Consider the following 21,734-nt stretch of genomic DNA (forward strand, 5'->3'; position numbering starts at 1 on the left):
TAATGAACAAACATGATGCTTATTATTTGGATAAGTAACACTTGTGCCTCTGTGCCTGAGCAGCACTTAGATCAGATAACAGTTGGTTTACAACACAACAATAAAATCTGCCTTTATTGCAAATAAACAGAGTATTCACCCCTTACAATATTGGTTTAGATGCAGGATTATATTCACTGTTAGAGGATCTAATATTAATATAAAAGGCACAAGCACTTCATGTTTTCATACCTCTTTTATTTCCCAAGCAGCGTTAATATGGTTTTTTAAATATTGTATTTACTTTGTTAAAACATGAAACTATTTCTGTACATTTGTCTGCAATCTGAGAACACACACCACCAAGTAATCATTTGTACAGCAACGACACGTATCAAAACAAAAAATCATCACAGCCCAGAATTTTCCACATCCACCCCCCTTGGCTTTGATTTAAAAGCTGCTCTGGCAGGAGAAGCCTCACCATTACAGTAGCTGAAACAGGAAACAAACACTGCTCTCCTCTAATAATTGTCTCCAGCTGCTTTGATTGGTTGCAGTTAATATTAATAGTATAACCTTTAAAAATTGTGGGGAAAGGTAATACTTTATCTTCACTCCTCATATTAAGGCTCCAAAGCAAGCTTAATGAGAAACCATTAGAAAGTCATACTGCTAAATAGTATCTTAACTCCCAATTCAGCCTATATAATTATTGCAGGACTGCCAGCGCCAGTGGCTCCTGATCCATCAACCTCACCTCTCCAGAGGAGCTGCTCTGGATGGTGGCACGGTGGCAGAACTGGTGGGGCAGTTCCTGTGGGAACTGGGACTTGTTCCTGTGGGAAGGGGACAACTCCAGCTGTGCTGCAGACAGGAACATGGAGGTCTCCACACCCCTGGAAAAGCCAGCCCCAGCATCTCCCTTCACTACCACAACGGCACAGACACTCCTCCAGCCAGCAGTCAGCACAAATAATTAGCACATACATTAGTAACTGACATCTTGAAGACTTTTAACATATAAAACATTATCATCTTTATGAAAATAGACCAATTTCAGTACAGGCTTGCCTTTTTGGGGAAAGAATTCGGGTACAATTTCTGGAGTTAAAAGGCAAGTGTTCTCCTGGACAGCTGCCGATGCTCTTGTGTAAAACGTCCTTAAAGCAAGACAAACTCCTCTGTACTAAATCTCTTCAGTCTTTTCTTTTCATCCTCAGAGAAAAGGTCATTTTCTTCATGGAGTGGACTGGAAGCAAAGTCATAGTCTCTAGAATGACCCTTGACAAAAGTAAACAGGGGATATTTCTCCTTGGATGAAGATTTCAGCATCTAAAATGTAAAACAAGCCAGATAAAACATTACTTGGAAATGAAGAATTACAGCAAGCACAGATATTCACCTGATGATGAGTAAGTAAAAAATGCATTATTTTAATTAACTAGTTAGACAAAAGCATTGCACAATTGAAACATTTCCTCCTCCTATTAGATATTTACTTCCCTTTCACAGGCAGCTGCTAATTTCCTGCCTACCCCTGGTTTAGAGCACACAGATCACCTGTATGTGCTGTCAGACTGAGTACAACAAAAAGATAAAAGGATAAAAGACAAAGATCTCTACAAAATCGTTAATGGCCATTAGGGTCTCCTCAAGCCCAGGTGTGAATTCTGCAGCAACTGAGCATCCTGGAGGGGGAAAGGATTTTTATGGTAGAATCAGCAGGTGCAATAATCAGTGTTTTCATTAGAAGTTTAAACACATTCACCAATGTAAATAAGGCAGCCAGGAGCATGAGGCTCAAACCAGATTGGTGACAGTCACAGGGAACCAGGGTGCCCAAAATCTATGTTTATAAATAAGAAAACTGAGCATGGAGAAGGGGTGTGTGGGGAATGATAAATACTGAAACAGATCAGAAAAACACCTTTAAGAGCATGTAAAACCCCGCTAAATGCTGAAAGACATTTCAGACTTTCAGGATGTTTTGTCCACTGATTTATTTTTTAATTTGTTTTACTTTATCTTACCTGCTTGGGAAAAACCAGCCCAGTGTTGCAGTGGCTGCAGAACTACATCAGGCTAGAGATAAACACTGCAGAACTAAAAATCACTGAGCACCATTTCAGGAGAACAATCAGTCTAAAACAGTAAAAAAATCTCCACAGGTATCTTTAAACAGTAAGAACTATTCAAAAAATGACAGTCAGGGGTTGAGGGACCCCTGAATATGGTTTGGGTAGAGTTGCACCCATCACTCCACTTGGGCCTCAGTTCTGATGCCCTAATTTATCTGTCTCTAAACATGTAATGCCCATAATATTTATCCTCAAGTATAAAAGCTAAAGCTTATCTCACCTCTTATCACCCAGAAAAGCAGGCAGAACCTGGATTTTTCAGTCCAGCACAGGGCACACTAGGAATGCACTGAGCTTTATGGTTTAAGAGTTACCACACTACAATTGCAAACCAAGGGAAAAATAATGGAAGAGAAGGAAAACACAAAGGATGTGAAGGAAGGATTGCAATATCAATTGATAGAATGTTTCTGACCTTGTCCCTGTATCCAAACTTTCCCCTCTTTTCAAACTGACACTGCCTGAAATGTATTTCTAGAAAATAATGTCACTAATATTAAAGAGCTTCTATCTAAAATACCAGGATAATAACTCCAACATTTGGATCAGTCAAGAGTATTATCACAAACTGTGGTCAGGAAAAAACTAATTAATCCCAAACTTGAAAGAACAGAAATAGGGAAAAGATAACTTCTGCTGGAACTGATTTTGTAATGAGATTTTTTTTTACTATGTTATGACACTCTATGTGACAGAACAGGAAAACAATGAAGAACAGAAACTTCACTATTTAAACTTTCCTTGGATCTGCTGCTTAGGAACTCCTACTTCTTTAAATCTATTTTCTACCTCTCTAAGTAAGAACCAAAGAAACAACTTCAGTATCAATCAGTATCTACTTAATTTAATCAGCAGAAAGTTTAAAAAAATGCTTTTTTGGCTGCAGTACTAATACCACTTATCAGGACATTCCAAGTGCTGGACAAACATTAATTCCTTGTGCTGCTGTGGTAACTGCTGTGGCTGGAATATTAACATTGAGCCCATCTGCTGCTGCATCCTTTTCACAGAGCATTTTCTGAACCCAGCAAACACAGAGCAGCTCACAGAACACAACCATGATGCTGCATTTTATACCCTCACATCCTGGAATAACTAAGGAGAAAAAAACTCGATTCCAACTGGCCCTAAATGAATCCAGAGCAGAGTTTATCCAGGGGAAGGATGGGCTCAGACAGATTTGCTGGATGGCACCTGCTCCGTGGAGCTCCAAGCAGAGCCCTGTTCTTCCCACCAGCAAAATCCCCCCGTGCTAGGGAGAAATAATGAATAATTCGGGTTTGCCCCCACACTTCCCTTGCCCCCATGCCTGCCCAGGCTGCTCCCCAGCACGTCCCCAGCCTCCCCCGGGCCGCAGGGCTGGAGGGGACATCGCCACTTCGCGAGTGCCACCTCGTGGAGCCGCTCCCGCAGCCCAGGCGGGCTCTGCCCGGCCCCGCACCCCAAAAACCGCCGCAATTCCCACCCAGTGCCTTCCCAGCACGGGAAAAGCACTGATCAGTGCCACACAGAGAATCGGGTCTGCTCAGCAGGGCGAGGCTGATTCCCTTCCCCACAGCCCGTTCTGGATTTGGGAACTCCAGCACCTACCTTGGTGATTTCTTCAGAAGCCTTCTCAAAGTCCTGCACAGTCCTACAGTAAAATCCTATTGTGCAGCTCGGATCCATCTTTTTGAAGGACATCTTTTTGGGAGAAGGACAGTGGAATGACTGCAAGTTTCCCAATTGAAAAACACAAAACACGATTACAGTCGGGAATGACACAGATCCATGTGTTTACTTTTGTCCCCCCCAACAGCTTTAAAGCATCCAATGCCCTGCACCACCTGAATTAAACCCCAGCACACACTTTGGCAGTGATTTCTCCCACCCCCCACAAATATTCAAGTGATTCCACCCTTCCCCAGCCATGTAAAACCTCCTGCAGTTCAGGCTGCATTCCCCAACTTCCCCACACACCAGGTTAGTTTGGAATCTGTCAAAGCTCTGCTGCTCCCAGCAATACTTTATGAATATTCCCAAGGCAGAGAAGGTGAATGCTCTTCTGCAAATTGAATTTGTAACAGCTTTTGCACTATCTTACTGCTTTACTACCACTGCCCAGTGCCCCTTCCCTCCCCAGCCTCTATAAAAGAGACATAATGGAATAAACCAACCTCATGCATTTTCCTTCAGTAAATGAAATGGGTTCAAAAACGCACAAAACACACAAAAGCAAAACCATATTAAAATGATCCATAAGCAGGGAAAAACCAAACATGCCCTGCTTTACAAATGGGTTTTTCCTCACGTGAAATCTCTTTCCCTGACAGATGCTGCCCTGCCAGTGCTGTGAGCTGATACTTTCAGCAGCCCTGCTGTAAGACAGAACAAACACAAAACCCCTTTCCCCATGCTCCCCACTCAATTTATGAGAGAAAAAATAAGTATATGCCATCTACCCTGATTCTGTGGTTATTTATTACAGGAACTGCAGTTGTGGTGAAGCTCTGTCCAATAATTGCAATTATTTCTTCACGTGCTCTCAGAGCGAGCCAGTCCCCCCTACTCTGCCTCTAACACAGAGGATGACCCATCATCCTCCCTCTATTAAATCCCTTTTTTTGCTAATCACAAAAATCAATCCACAGAAGACAGCACTGGTTCCCAAATCCGAGTGTAACCATCCCTGCAGTAGTTTTACATAATAAAATATATTGTTCTTTCCTGGTGATTACAAATCCGGGAGGTATTTCTGTAAAACCTCTGCTAAAAAATAACCACAAAGATGATTAGGGCTATTCCTGCAAGATTGATTTTAGTCACTGCTTCTTCTCCTCACCGTTCCAATTTTATAAACAGCAATTCTATTTTTAATTTTAATTCCTGAGTCATCAAATGCATTAAAAAAATCAAACCCTGCCTTCCACATCCCATTCCAGCAGCAACCCTGTCCCTACAGCTGTGCAGGAGGTTTAATGCTGCACAAATCACTGCACAACAAAGAGAAGTGGGGAGGGTTTCTTTCCCCCCATTCCTCCAAACAAATGGATGCTGGAAGCCAATACAGAGTGGATTGATTTCCAACTTATTCTGGACAATTTGTCAATTTTGAAAATACTCCCTACAGATAAATCTAACAAGCAACTATCCACACTAAGAAAGCAATTTCTGTTTACTTTTGACATTTCTGGACAAAGATATAATACTATTAAATGCACCAAGCATTAAATTGCAATCTATTTTCCGTCTGCAGGAAAGCATTAGGATGAGATCAAGCCAAGCTGGCAGCTTGCATACCTTCCACACACAGCTTAAAACCTTGGTACTATTTAGAAATTCAGATTAATGCCAGTCTGCAGCACAATTTTGAGGCTGAGTCATAGGAACAGAACCCAAAAGATGTGTTTTTGTAGCTAGGCCACAGCAGGATCTTAAGGAATTCACTTCAGCTCTGCTGCTCTGTGCTCTTCCCACCTTTTGTCTGGTTTTTCCCAAACTGTAAAATCTTCAGAGGCACTGGAGCAAAACAGTTCTGAGGATGAAGGGGAAGGATCTGGGTAACCACCCCAGGCAGAGCTGGCACTCACCAGCTCTTCCTCCAAACATCTCAAACAGGGCAAACCTAAAGCATCTCCAAACACAGCCAAACCTCCTGGCTGGGATATTTGCTGGCCCATTTTGCTGCTGTGTTCTTTTGCTTCATTCAGAACCTTCTCATTTCCTAGAGAATCTTCCACTTCTATATTATGTAACATGCTAACTCAAGCATTTTGTGAAGCATAAATAATGACAAATATCAAGTGTTTGCTTTAATGACTTGACATCAGCCCTGTGTAGGTCCTCTGGGATTTTTTATTTTTTATTTCTATGTGAATAGTTCTCCTGAACACCATTTGATGGGATTTAGTTCCAGCTCTGCTCTGGCTGTGGATGCCCCCTTAGGCTGAGCCAAGAGCTGCTGAAGTTCACCTGAAGGTGGACACAAGACCAAGGAGAGTTTGTGTGGATGGCCCTGAGGATGTGACTGTGAGTGCTGAGGCCACTGAGCAATTCCTTGCAGCTGACAATGTTTTCCCAGGGTAGCTGTAAATTGAGTTCTCTAATCACCTCCTTTAGCTCCAGGAATTTCCAGGCTCCTACTATTGAATACCACAGGAATTCTCCCTGATGTTGGTTGCAATTTGAATTTAAATAAATAAATAAATAAAATTACCAAAAAGACAAACTGTCAACCCCAAATCTAAACAGGTTTAAGATCTACAAATATAATCTATTTTCTTTGATGGAAAATTACTTAAATGAAGTGATCATCTATTTTGGAGATTTTATGATCATTAAAAAGAAAACAGATGAAGATTAATGAAGTAAAAATTAAACCTCCATATTGAGATTTAACCTCTGGTCATTTTTGTTGATTATAGGCCTATAAAGAAGGGCAGGACACTGATAAATAACATGTAACTGTAAAACCATAAAGCTGCAGCTAGCTAGAACAGCTCTAAATAATTAGTGTTTGATTCATATGGGAAGAAAACAGTGCCAGCTCTATATCCATAGTACCTCAAGAGGGAAATCCTTTATGCTGACATCTACAAAAGATTGGCAGTAATGAGGATCCATGTAAATCAAACTGTCATCTGCAAGGACAAAACAGAAGACAAGTAATTCAAAAAACACCTTATTATTACACTGCTTACAATCCAATTTCTATGCAGAACAGCTGGAAAAAAAGCCAGTGAGTAACTGCTTGCCAGGCTGATACTCATTGACTGAAGCATAGGTTTTTGCAGGACAGATTAACTTTTGCATAATCAAATATGCTTGTATAAGCAGAATTTTTATAAAGTGATGAAACTGTCATTTAATTTTTGGTGATAAAATTACTTTTACAAACACACAATTATATTCTGGAGTTTGCATATGAAAAATGTATCGCCCTGCTTCATCCTGACAGCAAGAATATATTGCTTGTCATTTAGGCATCAACTAACACCACTTAAAGCAGGAGAGAGTAAATACCTAAATAAGAACTGCCAGGCAGGAACAGCAAATGCTCCTCAAGTTTGCTGAAACAGATAAATTATGCCTTGTTTATGCAACAAGGGAAATTAAATGTACATTTTACAGAATCCAATTACTCCGTGGGGTAAATGACAAATGGCTGGACTTGGGGAGATGTGATGAATTAATAAGGTGCTCATTTTACTATTTTAATCACGCTATTTCCCACTGCTTCAATATTAACTTCCTAAGTCTGAGAGAAAAAAATACTGAGGAGACATAACACATTCAAACACTAACCTTGGAATCCTGCAAAGTAATAGGATTGCTTGGGTTTGCCACCAATAATGCCAACACAGTACTCCAGGCTTAAAATTCCCTAAAACAGGAACAAGGAGTCATTAAGATTAACCAAAGCATTAAACTGAAATAAAATATTTGCTCTTTGCTCTTTTAGACAAATAATTTTGGGTTTTTTTTAACGATTGACTCCTTGATTCCCTGGGGCTTGGCTAAAGTGAAACCACACCAGCAGATATTCCAGAGAAAGTCCTTCCTTCCTATGAGATACTCACACATGTTTTTGAGGAGGAGACAAAATATCAATTCCTTAGTCCAAATATCCCAAAGTATTGAGATTTCCAGCTTTCACACACATTTACATCCTGTGCCCTCTCTTCTTTTTGCACTCAAATGGCCAAGCCTGGCCAGAGCATCAACTTTTCCATCCTGGGCAGAAATGCCAGCTGAAGTTAAGAGCAATTTATTACAAGGTCCAGCTCCAAAAACAGCTGCCCCACATCCAGGGAGGAGAGAGAAACACACAACAGACAGGCCCCATAAATCTCCCTGGAGATGGCCTGGGAGGACAGAGGAACCAGAACCTTCTGAAGGCAGAACTTTTGGGAAGGGACATTACTCAGTGTAAGCAGGGAGCTTTTCTCTCAACAAAAAGATTGATATTGTCAGACTACTAATACCAAGGCTTCTCAAGGTAAAATCTTCCCTGCTTAGACAAGGTTAAAGTCACTTAAAAACCTTCCCCAAGATGCTACAGAGTCAAATCCAGCATGGTTCACACAGGTCAGGGAAGTGATGCTTATTTAAAATGCGAACAAGAAGGTTTCCTTAGAACACATTTTTAAAATATAAATGAGAAGGTTTCCTTAGCAAATTCTTTGAGCATCACAGACCATTCAGGCAGATCAGAGGCAAAGGCTCCAAGAGCCAAGGAGGGCAGAACAGAGAGGGAGCAAAGCTGCTCAGAGTAATGGATAACTGTTTAATCTATGGCAAGCTTCTTGTAAAAGTGAATTATAAAAAATTTATCAATTTTCACCCATAAATATAAAATCCTTTGTAGAAATTACCTCTTGTGCTACATTCTAAAATCTGCATTTTTAACTTAAAGCCAGACTCCAAGAAATGTGGTCACTTCTTGGGAACAGTCAGGGCAGACACTGGAGTGACTGATTCAGGCAATTGAGAGCCCTCTTATCTCAGCCTCCATCAGGCTGCAACAGCCTTGGCAAGGAAGCAGCAGGAATCATTCACTGGAGCCAGCTGAAAACTAAAACTTTCCAAAACCAACTGTCTGAAAACACAAGGAAAATAATCAAGGAAGAATTTAATAACAATTTAAGTTCATAACTTAAAGGCCTTCACCAGTCTGTCCTCCCGTGCCAGTAAAAATCAAAATGTTTTCCTGAAATGTTACAGTGAAGAGACAGCCACAAAATAAATCATGGTATAGACTCTCAGCATTTGTCTGTGCTCCTGCACTGGGGTAAATGAAAAATGAACCCAAAATTTAAAGACAGATAAAGAGGAGCATGGAAAATAAAATAAAAGCAGCAGGGCTAAGAGAACAAGGAGGAGCAAGAGGCAAGATTCCAATACATCCTCAGGTACCTGCAGAACCTCTGCTGACAAAACCACAGCACAGACCTTCCCCCCTCTGCCTTCTTGAGCTTTTCTTTTTTGCAGCTCATTTTTACTGTGGTAACTGCTTGCTACTCTTGCATTACCATCCTAAGAAAGATTCATCACAGGGAAAAAACAACTAAAGTAGTGAATAAAAATATAAAATTATTCCATGGGAACAAAGAGACAAAAGAAAATCGGAAGAACAGACAGGCATCAACTTCAAACCATTTGAACAATTTTCTTATTTAAGAAAATAAGAAACAAGAGTAAGGAATGGAGTGTATTTATATTTTAAAATGCTGCCTGATCCTTGGTTACATATGCTATTAAGAGTCCTGCTAGATTAAATTACCATTTGTAATTTGAGGCACTGCATTAATGTCTTTTCAGGTGGCTGCTGAAGGAGCAGGACAGTTATCACTGCTTTACCAAGGGACATCATGTGCTCTGCAATTATGTCTGATCTTGTAATAGGGAAATTTCAAACCTGTAAAGTCAAACTTTACAACCTTCAACTGTAAAATCTCCACCACATATTTAATGGGGAGAATCACCCTCGTGAAGTTGTTTTTCATATCCCCTTGTGCTGCTCTTTGAAAAATGATTGAACTCTCATTTCATACCTTTACAAACTCCAGGTAGTCTGTGTTTGTTCTCTCCCCACCGAGTCTCACAGGAACCAGGATAATGACAGCTTTTGTGCCTGCTTTTCCAGAATCCACCAAGGAGCACTGCCTGTCAATGACATCCGAGCTGTAGACTGAGACACACAGAAATGTTAACATTTCAAACTGAACCCCCAGGTTTTACACACACACCCCCAGCGTGGCACCACAGTGGGACAAACTACACTGCAGCCCTTCAAAGCCTGCTGTCCTCCCAAAACACAGCCCTGGTCACTGAGAATTTTACACTTTCTGTGCTGACCCCCAAGAGAACACTGCATTTGACCTGAGGCCGTAAGGAAAGCTTCCAAAATTAAATGACAGAACAGAGATTATTATGGGTGTGGAGTTTAAATAGAAATGTGTAATCACATGGTGAAAAACTTAAAGTTCTAGAATATAATAATATATATATATAGCAAGATAGAGGTTTTAGAACAGTAACTAGTCCTTCTTCACCTTCTTTTCCATCAGTTTAAGTAATATTGTGTAATTAGATAAAGTCCACATTACAAGCCATGGGTAGTTAGTTATTAAGTTTAAAGTAAAAATAATTTAAGTTTAATTTCTTAATCATTTTAAAGTTTATCCTTAAAAAAACTTCTAAAAAGAGAGATAAAACTCCATTTTTAAATGTTAAAGTACTATAGAATTCACAATTTATAAGACTGTAATAGAAGTAAGAACTAATAATCATCTAAATCCAACCAAAAAATACCATCCCACACATTTAATGCCAACTTTAACAAAGAAAAAAAATAAAACTCAGCACCCAGGTGACTCAGAACCAGTCCAGAGCCTCCTCATTCCCAGCAGTATTTTGTGGAATGGGAATTGCTGCTGCTGCTGAGTTGCAATGCCAAGGAAATGCAGAAGAGGTAGGTTAGGAGACAGCCAATAAATATTTATTGCTGCATATAAACTTCTAAAAGGAATAATTAAAACCTGAAAGCTTCCAACTAACAGAAACATCTACATGTAAAAGGAGAAGAGGCAATATTTGATTTGCTGATTTGGAATTCCACAGTAAAATACCAAATGAACAATCTGCACATACCAAGAGCCCCTTTGCCTACATAATCTCAATTTTGTGGATCCACCTCCAAGGGACTTTTTTTCCCTTTAAAGCTCTATTGTTAAGTGCTAACTGAAAAGCATAAAAAGCATTTAAAATGTTTGCAAAAAATCTACAAAATCACAGTTACCTGTACAATCCTGAGCAACATAGACTGTTACTCCTTGCAGCTCAGGGTCTCTTGCTTCTTCAACAGCTTTTCTAAGTACAAACAGAAAGCTATGTAACTAACCATTAATTTAAAAAAATTAACAATAAACAAACAAATTATTTTGTTTTTTTAGAAACAAGTTGATGTTGTTGGGTTTTTTTTGCTGGTTTTTATAGGGGTTATTTTGTTTAATTCAAGATACCTTCCCTTCCTGATAAACACAGATGGTGGGGTGGGATTTTTTATTTGTTTTTAAACACTGGATACCAAGATCCAACCTGTAGCTTCCATGGGTGCCTTAGCACCACGTTTTTCCCAAGCCAAGAAGACAATGTCTGGCTATTTAGAAGAAACAATGAAACTCACAAAAAAAGGCCCCAAAACCTACAATAACTTACAATGAAATTAATATTTATTACTTTATTTCTTTCTGTTTATAACCATTTTCTGTCATGTATATTGATGATAAAGGCTAAGTTTGCTGACAAAAATACTATTTTCAACTCATTAGATCTCTTTATTTGACCTCAGTTCATATAACAAGCTACACATTAGCACCTGGAAATAAAAAGTTTCACCAAAACTTTCAAAAAGATAATTACAATATTAGACTATCCTCAAAAGACTACGAGAAACAGACCTAAAAACTAAAAAGAAAATACATGTTGATAGTCAGAACCATGGTCATCTCTCAGGGACAACATTTGCAAAGAAAGATTTTGAACATTTGTTCAAAATCCAGGATTTACCTTTGGGGTCAAACACACACCTGCATTAAATGGTCACTATCCCTTTATTCCCCACTATATTTTAAGGAATGGTTTAATGCAGTCATTTCCAAGTTATCAGGGAGCTGTACATATCCAGGAAAGGAAACCTCTGCAGGGCTGGAAAACACCCCTGGGGTTTTGGTGAGTGTAACTCCGCACCAAACCCCCCTGCTCCCATGAGGGAGACAAATAATTTAATAGATAATTTATTAAAGCAAGATAAAAATGGTGGCTGCTTCCACCATGATAAAAAAGTAGAATATAACACATTAAAAATGCTAAACTCCTGCATCCCTGTTTGCATCTGCATGGATGCACACCCGATTACTTCAGTACAGCTGCACCTGAGATTAACATAACATTTACACTAAATATCAAATTCTTCAATTTATAGATAAAAATATATAAACGCATGAACTTTGCCTTCTGCTGCTTAAATGATTTATTAGTGATTCGGTTTATAGGTAAACTGGATTCCACCAAAAAGATAAACATATAGGACTACAAAAAAACCCAAAACATTCAAAGAATTGGATATCAAGGCTCACGGTATGGAGAAATTTGACTTTCGACTTTTTTTTTTTAACCATGCTGAATGTCACAGACCCTTTACTTTTACTGGGATATAATTATAATATTAATAGTCCCATACATTTACAGTTTCACAAGAATTTGATGTGTGCAAAGAAATGCTGAAAACATCAATTTTAGCTCTGACATTTCATTACACTATCAGTACATTACAGCCCCCAGGTTACAGCATAAAAAAAAAATCTCTAATGTTATGCATGTTCCAAGGTTGAAAGAGTGGTTAGTTTTTAGAACATTTCACTAAATGCAGCTCTACTTAAAAGGGTTTGGGAGAAATACTCGGGATTCTACAAGAAAACAGGAATGTGGTGTTTTTTTCCTGAAGTAACAGTGACAAAAGCTCAGCATTCAGTTCCTGCACCCGCTGCTATTCCCCTTCCTGCCCATGAAAAAGCTCTGAAACTGCTCCTGATATGGGTGTTTTACAAAGCCAATAATGAACAGTTTGCTGCTCAGTTAGGCTGAAGCAATCTCAGGACACTCAGAAATGCCTCTCTGTGATTTCCAAAGGAAAGGAACAGAGAACTGAGGGCGTTTTACCTCAAAATGTGTGCGACCACGGCGGGCCCGTACCAATCCCCCGCCATCTTCCCGGACTTCTTCCCGTACTCTATCAGCTGGTGCAGCCCAAAGGCTGCCAGAGGGGAGTCACCAAACCAGGAGATGATTTTCCTGTGATAAACTTCATTCCTCTTCTCGGTGCCATCCCAGTCCCTCCTGGCGGGGGGCCGGGCCAGCACCTTGGGGTCCCTCTCGGCCGTCAGCGACGCCTCCAAGGAGGCCGTGAGCTTCCTGACGGTGCTGCTGGTCCAGGACTCCCAGTCACAGCTCTCCATGTCCAGGGCTTCTGGCCACACCCAGGCTGCAGCAGGGAAAGGGAAATCCCACTTTAACATGCCTTTTGTGGCAGAAAAGCAAAGTGCTTTTATAGATATTTATATAAAGATATTTATACTATAATTTTATAATTGATGTTGAGCTGCAACTGGCACAATAAAGTTTCAGCTCTCCCAAGTGTTCTGCAAGGAGCTCTTGTAGTAGTGTAGGTCTGTATGCCAACTGAACTCCTTAAATTTAGGAGAGGACTTCCGAGTCAAAACATGAGTGTACATGTAAAACATAAGGCTTAAGGAGAGAAGTTCTGGCTTGTTGAGCTCTGTTTCAAGCTGTGCCAGCTTACCATGTCATGTATTCTTTTTTCAGAAAGCAGTCCTCCATTATATTACAAATAAACCTTACCTTGTTGCTGCAGTGGGTATATTTTTTATTTGCCCCAGAATCCTTATTTCATAATTAATCAATGTTAATTATTTGCCAGTTTATTATTTGCCTTTGTCCCCCACGCTAATTAAGGCCATAATGTGTGTTTTCTATGTCGCTGTTAACAGGTGAACAAAGAATTCTAGAAGAGCAGGATGTGCTTTGATTTTTTGTGACCATTCCAGTCATCTGAATAAACAAGATATACCTGATTACACATTAGAACTCTCTTATATATTAAATACATGAATGTTGCTTCAATACTATCCAAAAACCTTTTATCTGCATCAAACAAGAAGTTTCAAAAGCTCTTAGTTGTTCTTATTTTTCAATTATTATAAAACCAGGCAGACCTGAGGAATTATTGATGTAAAAGCAAACATTTCTTCCTGGCAAAATGGCAAAGGAAATCAGCAGAAAAAGGAGAGCAGGAGAGCAGAAAGGAGAGCAGAAAGGAGATCAAGCAGGCAGGCAGGCAGGATTTTTTTATTCACCAAATTCATTAATTCTTTTAGATTACAAGGAAAACTTGTTTAAATATCATTCAGTGTCTTCAGTCTGCTTTTCCAGCTGAAGGTTTCCCTATGGATGATGCATCTCACACAGCATTCCTCCTACAGAATGGGGTTCAGCAGGCCCAGGGAAGGGGCCTGGAATTCTCCCACAATTCCAGCAAATACTTCCAACACAGAGCCAGCTCAGTGAAACATCCTCACAGGCCCTGCTGCTCTGGGCTCTCAGCTTCACACTCCAGTCAGTGTCTCAAGCACGGGCATTTCAAAGTAAAACTTCAAATTTAAAACCAAAACTCATTCACAACAACATTCAGCAATATCTGGAACCTTCCACATGGCAGTGGAAGTGTAAATATCGCAGCTAGAAACTTCAGGCAAGTTTTGCTTCCTAACAGAAACAACACCATTAAACAAGAACGAAAACATCTCTGGGAAAAGAGTAAACAGCCATGAAAAACTTCCTGTAAACACCTAAATATGTTTCCAAAGGTGCCCAGACCTCATAAAAAGCTTTTCAAAAGATAATTCACCAGCTGTCAGAAGACCAAGTGAGGAGCAAAGCAGCCCAGAAAGACCATCCCTACCCCATCATTCTGTGGATTTGGATTGCCACAGGAACAAGAGCACTCTGGAATCACCCCATCATCTTCCAAATTAGGATACAAGGGGGACATGCAAGGAATTCTTTGGAACCATGGATTTTAAAGATATAAACCAGAGGCTTTTTTGTTTGGGGTTACTTCCAAATGAGCCATTACACGCTCCTGCTTCTGGGCAGGTCTTGAATTTCTTCTAAATATATGTATAAGAAGAGTGATATTTAAGGGATTAGTGTTCTCAGCACGGGTATTTACACACTTTTTGATATGTGCAGTCAGTTGAAAGATATAATGAATGTTTTATGAGTTAAATATCTATAGGCACAGGCACATTCACCGAGCCAATCCCAGAGCTCAGTCCTGGCGCTGCTGAGAACAGAGACTTTGTGGTGCAGCTGGGCTGGGACCTTGCTCCCAGCTTACATCAGAGCTGCACAGCAAGGGCAAAGTGTGATCACAACAGGCTTTCAGAAGGATCTTGTGCTGAAGTGTTCCTGAGATCCCACAAATGGCTGAGAGAACAATGCTCTGTGTTCTCAACCCCGCCCCGGGCGGCTTCAGGGCCCTGCCTTGGCTCGTTCTGCAGCAAGCAATGGATGATTGTTATGAAAGGGACTGGGAATGGGATGGAAAGAAAAGATGTTTAACTCTGACAACCTAAAATACCTCTCTGCAGGACATGGCTCAGCCTGGAAGAATGAGGAGGACATGGACACTCAGCCCATGACAGCAGAAAGTGTCCCACGGCTCCTAAAGCTTCAGCTGGCTGTGACTGAGGGAGGACTTTGAGACAGACAATGGTAAGGAAAAAAGGGAAGTTCCTCTCTAAGTACACGGGGGGAAGGGAAGGAATGACACAGTGAACATTTCCACAGAGAATGATGTATTGAAGTTAGATTAGAATCCTTCTAGGAACTCAATATATTAACACCAGAAGAAATTCAATAATGGAAACTTTAGAACTGATGAAAGAACATCACTTCTGCAATAGCCCACAGCTATGGGCTGGGGAACTCACTCCTACCTTGTTTCTTGAACTCCTGGAGTTCAAGAAACAATCAAATTTCCAGAGAACTGGGCATGTACATGGGTAAGAATACCCAGACAGAGAGATCATACTTTTGTGATGTATTAACTCACACTTGCATATTGGGAACTCAGAAAACACAGAAGTTTGCTTTGGCACACTCTGGTTCTCAGAAATGGAAGGGCAGGACAGCCCAGTCCCTGTGCAATGGGACACAATTCCAACAGGAATGAGGAGAACACAACCAAAACCAGCTGGCCCTGGTCATTTTGGTCTCTACAGAATGCCTGTGCTTATGCAAACACAGATCTTCTCTCCTAACTCACCTCTCCCAAGGAAATGAAGCATCAGACCCTGAGCCAGCAGCATCTGCCCCGTTCTGAGCGTGCAGCCCCAGCCACAGTCTGTGGTTAAAGCAGAGCCCTTGATCTGAGGGAATTCCTCTCTGTAGGTCAGCCAGATCCTAGAAATGAAATCTTTGCGGAACTCCTCGACGTTCCCTGAAATCTCAGTGCTGATTTTATCAAAATTGGACCCATCTGTAGAGAGCTCCCCAGATTCTGCAAGACAAAGCACAGTTTAAGCTCTAATTAATTTGTTATGGCACTTCTATTATTAAAGAGCAAGTCACAAATATCAAATTTAGTAGAAAAACAAATGAACAAAAATTCACAATTGCCTCAAGCACAACAAAGGAAAACTGGAAGGCAAACATAACAGAAATGTGCCAGATTAAAAAAATAAATAAATAAAGGAAAAATCAAAAGAAGCATGCAGCCACCACTGTGCCAGTGGAATCACTGACCTGCAAGGAAGTGCTTAATTCACCCAACTGTGAATGGTCAAATAAAGAGAGAGACTTAAAAACTGCCCACTGGAAAGTGATAACAAAGGTGTTGGTGTAGTGACCCATCAGGAGTTTTTAGAAAGAAAATTTCCAGCTGATGGTACATGAAGTGCAAATTACAGCACAAATTTTTTAAAAAAGCACAAGGTTTTGGTGTAAAATCTGAATAAAGCAGGTTAGGATGGGCTGCATTAGAGGTTGACATTTAAATGAGTATTTTCTAAGCTCTTCATATTTACATTTTGGATTTGGTAGTTGTTAAATCCAGTCTTTCCAGAAGATTAAAAATACCTTATTCCTGCTGAGGAAGACTGAAATGAGTGAAGAGCTCTGTACTCACCCTCAGTTTTGAAGTGGTAACATTTTCCCAGCAGAAAAACTGGAGAGTTCCTACTGAAGTAAGTTTTTGTTTTCAACACCCAGCCTAGAACAGATGCAAAACAAATACAGATTTTCTACTGAACTTTCCGAAAGGAAATGCTAACAGCATCTGGTTAAGCCAAAGGCAACCCTTGAAAGGGGAATAAAAACAGAAAAAGCATTGATGTTGGGTTTTGGTCTCATAAAAAATCCCATAAAAGGTGCAATGGCTACTATACCCTTTCAACCATGTGACAGCCTTAAAGAAAGCAGGAAATAAAAAGTATCTTTTCATCTTGTCAGACATCTCCAAAACTCAGTAATGAGTAATTAAGTTTATCAAAAAATCTGGTGGCAAATCTGAGCAACTTCAGTCCTAAAGGGAAAGCAGAAAAATCAAGGACAGATTAGTAAAGGGCACACTTGAAAATCTGGTTGCTCATAAAATAATTACTGATGTTCAGCTGTGGAAAAATGTTACTCAAGGGTAGATTCTTCAGTGGAGTTTGTATCTCACACACTGTCCTATTTTTTTCCATAAAAGTACATTTAGAAACAAAATAAATATTTGTGCAGATGATTCCATATTACCCCTGTTCAAAAGCCTATGCAAATATGGAGTAATTTACAGAATATATTTACTGTTTCTAAAATAAGTAATTTAAAATGAAATTATGCAAGATTTATTTGAAAAAATGAAAAGCCAAGGTAGTTTTTTAGTGGGGCTAATTTATAACCTCAAAGAAAGAATTGTTCCAAGGGCCATATTGCATCTGTGGTATTAATTAGTTATGATTCCATTCATGTCAACAAGAAACACTCCATTCCTTTTAATGAGGACAGATCTCACCACACTCTGCTCCACTTACTGTACTTCATGTTGTGCCATGCAGACATAAACTTTGATTTGATCTTTTCTACTTCATCTGTCCCCGTGGCCTCCATATTCAAATTCCAGAGAAAAAGCCATCGCTGTCTTGTGAGGCTTTCAGTTCTGCTGCTGCAAAAACCAAAATACAAACACTCAGCATCCCCCACTCAGGCACTTAAGCCCAACATGGCCAGAAACAGCAATAAACTCACAGAACCCTCCACCACCAGGCACTGAGAAGCAATCCCGTGTCCCATGAATAAGTAATAAAATAATTTAATTCCAAATATACACCAATAAAAGCGCTACACAAAGCTAAATAAAAGATAATGTTCTCCAGCAGCTCTGCCTTGTACCACAAACTGCTCCAGAGCACAAAACCTGTGCTGGCACACGAGCACACTCATTTTATCAGCAGTGAGGTGGAGAGCTCTGATGCAGCCCACTGAATAGTAAAGATGCTGTTCTTTTTGGCTGAAGAGAAAACAAAAAGCACTTTTTGTGTTAAAATTCAGCACGGTGCATGCTAATTTAGTAAAAATTCCTGGTAAATTCTCCATGGAAATGAATCTTTACTGGCTCTTTCTGTGCTGCAAGATAAGACAGATTTCACCTTCAAAGCAACATGAACTGGTAGTAATTGGTAATAAATAAATAGGTCATTGGTAATGCCTTTATCCCTGTTTCTAAGAAATCTGGGAAAACGGGACAGAGCCCCCTTCACACTCCAGCTGCCACATTTGTAACTGGAAGTTTGCTATTAATTAACAGAACTTCCTTCACCAGGTGTGTTCTGTCAGCGGGTCACCCTGAAATACCTGACACAGAAAGTTTCTTGATGGCATTTGGTGGCCCAAACCCTTGCACAGAGAGATGAAATATTAAGATCTCCTGCTTCACCAGCAGCTCCTGTTTTGATGGGACATCAAAAGTTGATCAACAGTGGGACATCACTGCAACCTTCACAGAATTTTTATCTAAGTTCTGACAGCACCAGCTGACATGAGCAACAGTGAACTTCCTCGTTTAATTAATAAACTTGAGCCAGCAAAAAAACTCCTTGCTTTAAAAGGAGTCTCTAGAACTGTATTTACCTTTCCATGTGCTATTCTCCATGGAACAGGGATCAAAAGGAGAACAAAGACTTAACTGGGTCACTTCTCTCCACTGGGAAGGAATTTTAAGTAAACTCAATCACTGACAGTGTAATTAAGGAGAGGGTGAAGATGTCAGGGTGGCAGCATCACCCGAACCTGAGGATCACACAGATCCACTTTTTGGGATCTGCAATCTGCTGCCCAAACCACCCCTAGCACATCTTCCCACTATTCCCTCATATTATTGCATAAAAATCTGCTTTTTGACAGAAAAAGAAGCAATGCCAACTCAGGAACATGAGGGAAGGCTGATGTTTTCCTAGTGAAAATAAAAAGTGTCTACATCCCTGCTGTGATTAGCCTTGTGTTAAGCTGGGGAAGGAAAAAAAGGAGAATTTCAAGCTGGGTTTTAACTTCCTGCCTTTTTTCCTCTCTTTTTTCTTTAGGAAAACAAAGGAAAGTCTGACTGTATCACTAGCTCTGTACCATCAGACATCAAAGCGGTAAGATAAACTTTTCCAGGAGGAGTGTTTGGTCCTGTCTTCCCTCACATGATCCATCAGCAGCAACCACTTATCCAGACACTGCTGATTGCCTTAAAAACCACCTCCTATGAAAGTTTCCTCTGGCTAAAATTAGAAATGAAACAAACTCTACAGTTCGGAAAGGGCATGAAGATGAAAATTAGCTTCTTTCTCATTTACATAATTTCTTTTCAAAGACAATGGTCACCACAGCACGTTTATCTTTCCTCCTGGTACATTTCTTCTCTGACGTTATGCTAAAGATGCAAAAAAGTGCTTCCAAGAATGCAAACACAAACCAGGTATAATTTTTTCATGGGGAAAACACAAGTCCTTCCTATTAATGTAGGAAATAATCAGTAAGAGCTCCATCGACATTGATGGAGCAGCACCAGGAGAAGGTCCCAGGGAATATTAGAGCAAATTTAATATCAAATTACCAAACAGAATGGTTTTAACCCGGTGTATGAGGATGTTTAGACACACATCAGGAGGATGCTGTTCCCTCAGGGAGCGGCAGGACACTGAACCCCAACCCTGAGCCGGACAAAACACCCCAAAACCCCGACATTTGTTTGCAAAAACACCAGAAAGCAACGCCAGCTGCCGGTCAGACCGCAGCGGGAAGGATGAACGAAGCCTCAGTGGGACAATTATAAGATAAATGATCTATTAACTGCGAGTTCTTTGGGTTTCACGAGTACCTTGCAGGAGCCCGGAGCGGCGGCACTCAGCGAAAGCCACACGGAAGGAGGAGGGCGAGCAGCGGCCGGAGGTCATTGCTGAGGCGCTGCGAACACATCCGAGGGCAGTTAGAAACGATACTCGGAAAACGGTTCCAAAAAACCCCCAAAAAACAGATTATTCCTTAGTCCTGCAGCAAGGACGGAACGCTTCGCCAGGCAGGGCTCTCAGCCGAGCGGGAGCCCACACACACCGCGGGAAGCAAAGGGCTCGGCGGCTCCCGGCCCCACAGGACACGGCCGCGCCCGAGCCACCACCGCGGAGAGCCGAGCCCGTCCCACCGCCACCGCCACCCGCCGCTCACCCCTCACGGAGCCGCCTCCGCCATGCCCGGGGCCGCCCGGGCAGCGCGCGGCCTCCCGGCGCTGCTCCGGCCGCGGCGCAGCGGCCCGCGAACTACAACTCCCGGCGGGCACCGCGGCAGGGGCGCGGCGCGGCGAGCTGCAGCTGCGCGCGAGGCACGCTGGGAAATGTAGTCCGGCGGGAGCGCGGCTGGGAGGAGGGAGGGAGGAAGAGGAGGGAAGGAGGGAGGAAGAGGATGGAGGAAGAGGATGGAGGAAGAGGATGGAGGAAGAGGATGGAGGGAGACGGCGGGGCCGGGTCGGGTCGCGGCTGGAAGCGAAATCCCAGCCCCTTCACGGGGTCTGCGGCTGTCCTTTAGCAGCCCTTCTGTCTTTGCTTGGGTTTTTTTGTGAGGGGCGTGGTTTCGTTAGGTTTGGGGTTTGTGGGTTTTTTTGGTTTTTTGGGGTTTTTTTGGTTTTTTTTTTTTTTTGTGCGTGTGGGCTTTTTTGGTGCGGTTTCCTTCTTTGATTTAGGTGGGTTTTTTTGTTTTGGTTTTTTGTTTTGGTTTTTTTTTTTTTTTTTTTGTTGTTGTTGGTTTGTTTCTTCTCTTGTATTTTAATCCCGTGCTTTTGATTCCTCCACAGCAAAATGCCCCTCACATCTCCAAACTCCCTGAAATGTTTCAATTGCAAGCCGAAATACCCAGCTGAGTGTGCTCCGACTCAATTCTCTCTTTTTTTTCCTCTCTAAAAGTCATCAAAACCACTGCATCTCCTCTCACTCTTCTGAGGGTTTTTTTAAAAGTGTTTTGTAAAGTAGGTTCTTCATTAATCTGTTTGTTTTAAGCTGCTTAAAAATACTCATTGGCTGTATCGGGAGCCAAGCTTAAAAAAAAAACCGTTCAGGATTTGTGGAGGATTGAGTTGAATTTCTCAGCTGTCTGGGACTGGCATTAGTGCTCAGCATCCTAAGAAGGGTGATATTCCTGCTTTCCCTGGTACTCACCAGCCCAATTTTGGGTTCATGGAGCAAAGTCACATGCTTTTGGGGTTTTTTTTTTTCCATTTTGTGATTTTACTGCCTTCTGCTGGTCAAAGATGATCAGGCTGGGCTTAATTTTTTTATAATCAGCACATGATCTAACATTTAGCTGCAGTGCAAATGCCAACAATAGATGCTTTGTGTATTTCTTGGTGTTTTTTGGTTTTTTTTTTCTGCAGGCTCATGGATATATTTCACTTTACAATCAGTAAAGAGGATTGTAGGTTTTAATGTGCCGGCTACATCTTGTTCCAGAAGTCTGCTGTTGGCTTGAAGTGGGGATGTA

General features: G+C 41.1%; 1 protein-coding gene across 1 annotated transcript; it reads right to left on the reverse strand.

Moving 5' to 3' along the window:
- Positions 1–216: 216 nt before the first annotated feature.
- Positions 217–20,571, reverse strand: ATG4C (autophagy related 4C cysteine peptidase). The gene is made up of 12 exons (XM_030278707.4): positions 20,430–20,571; positions 20,086–20,171; positions 17,759–17,889; positions 16,870–16,953; positions 16,009–16,242; positions 12,822–13,143; positions 10,900–10,970; positions 9,653–9,789; positions 7,404–7,482; positions 6,663–6,739; positions 3,711–3,830; positions 217–1,314 (listed from the first exon to the last, which is right to left on the reverse strand). Exons 3-12 carry the CDS (start codon positions 17,832–17,834, stop codon positions 1,144–1,146), a joined length of 1,371 nt encoding a protein of 456 aa, XP_030134567.1. The 5' UTR covers positions 17,835–17,889; positions 20,086–20,171; positions 20,430–20,571; the 3' UTR covers positions 217–1,143.
- Positions 20,572–21,734: the final 1,163 nt, after the last annotated feature.

The sequence above is a fragment of the Taeniopygia guttata genome, chromosome 8 (assembly GCF_048771995.1).
Source record: "Taeniopygia guttata chromosome 8, bTaeGut7.mat, whole genome shotgun sequence".
NCBI lineage: Eukaryota > Metazoa > Chordata > Aves > Passeriformes > Estrildidae > Taeniopygia > Taeniopygia guttata.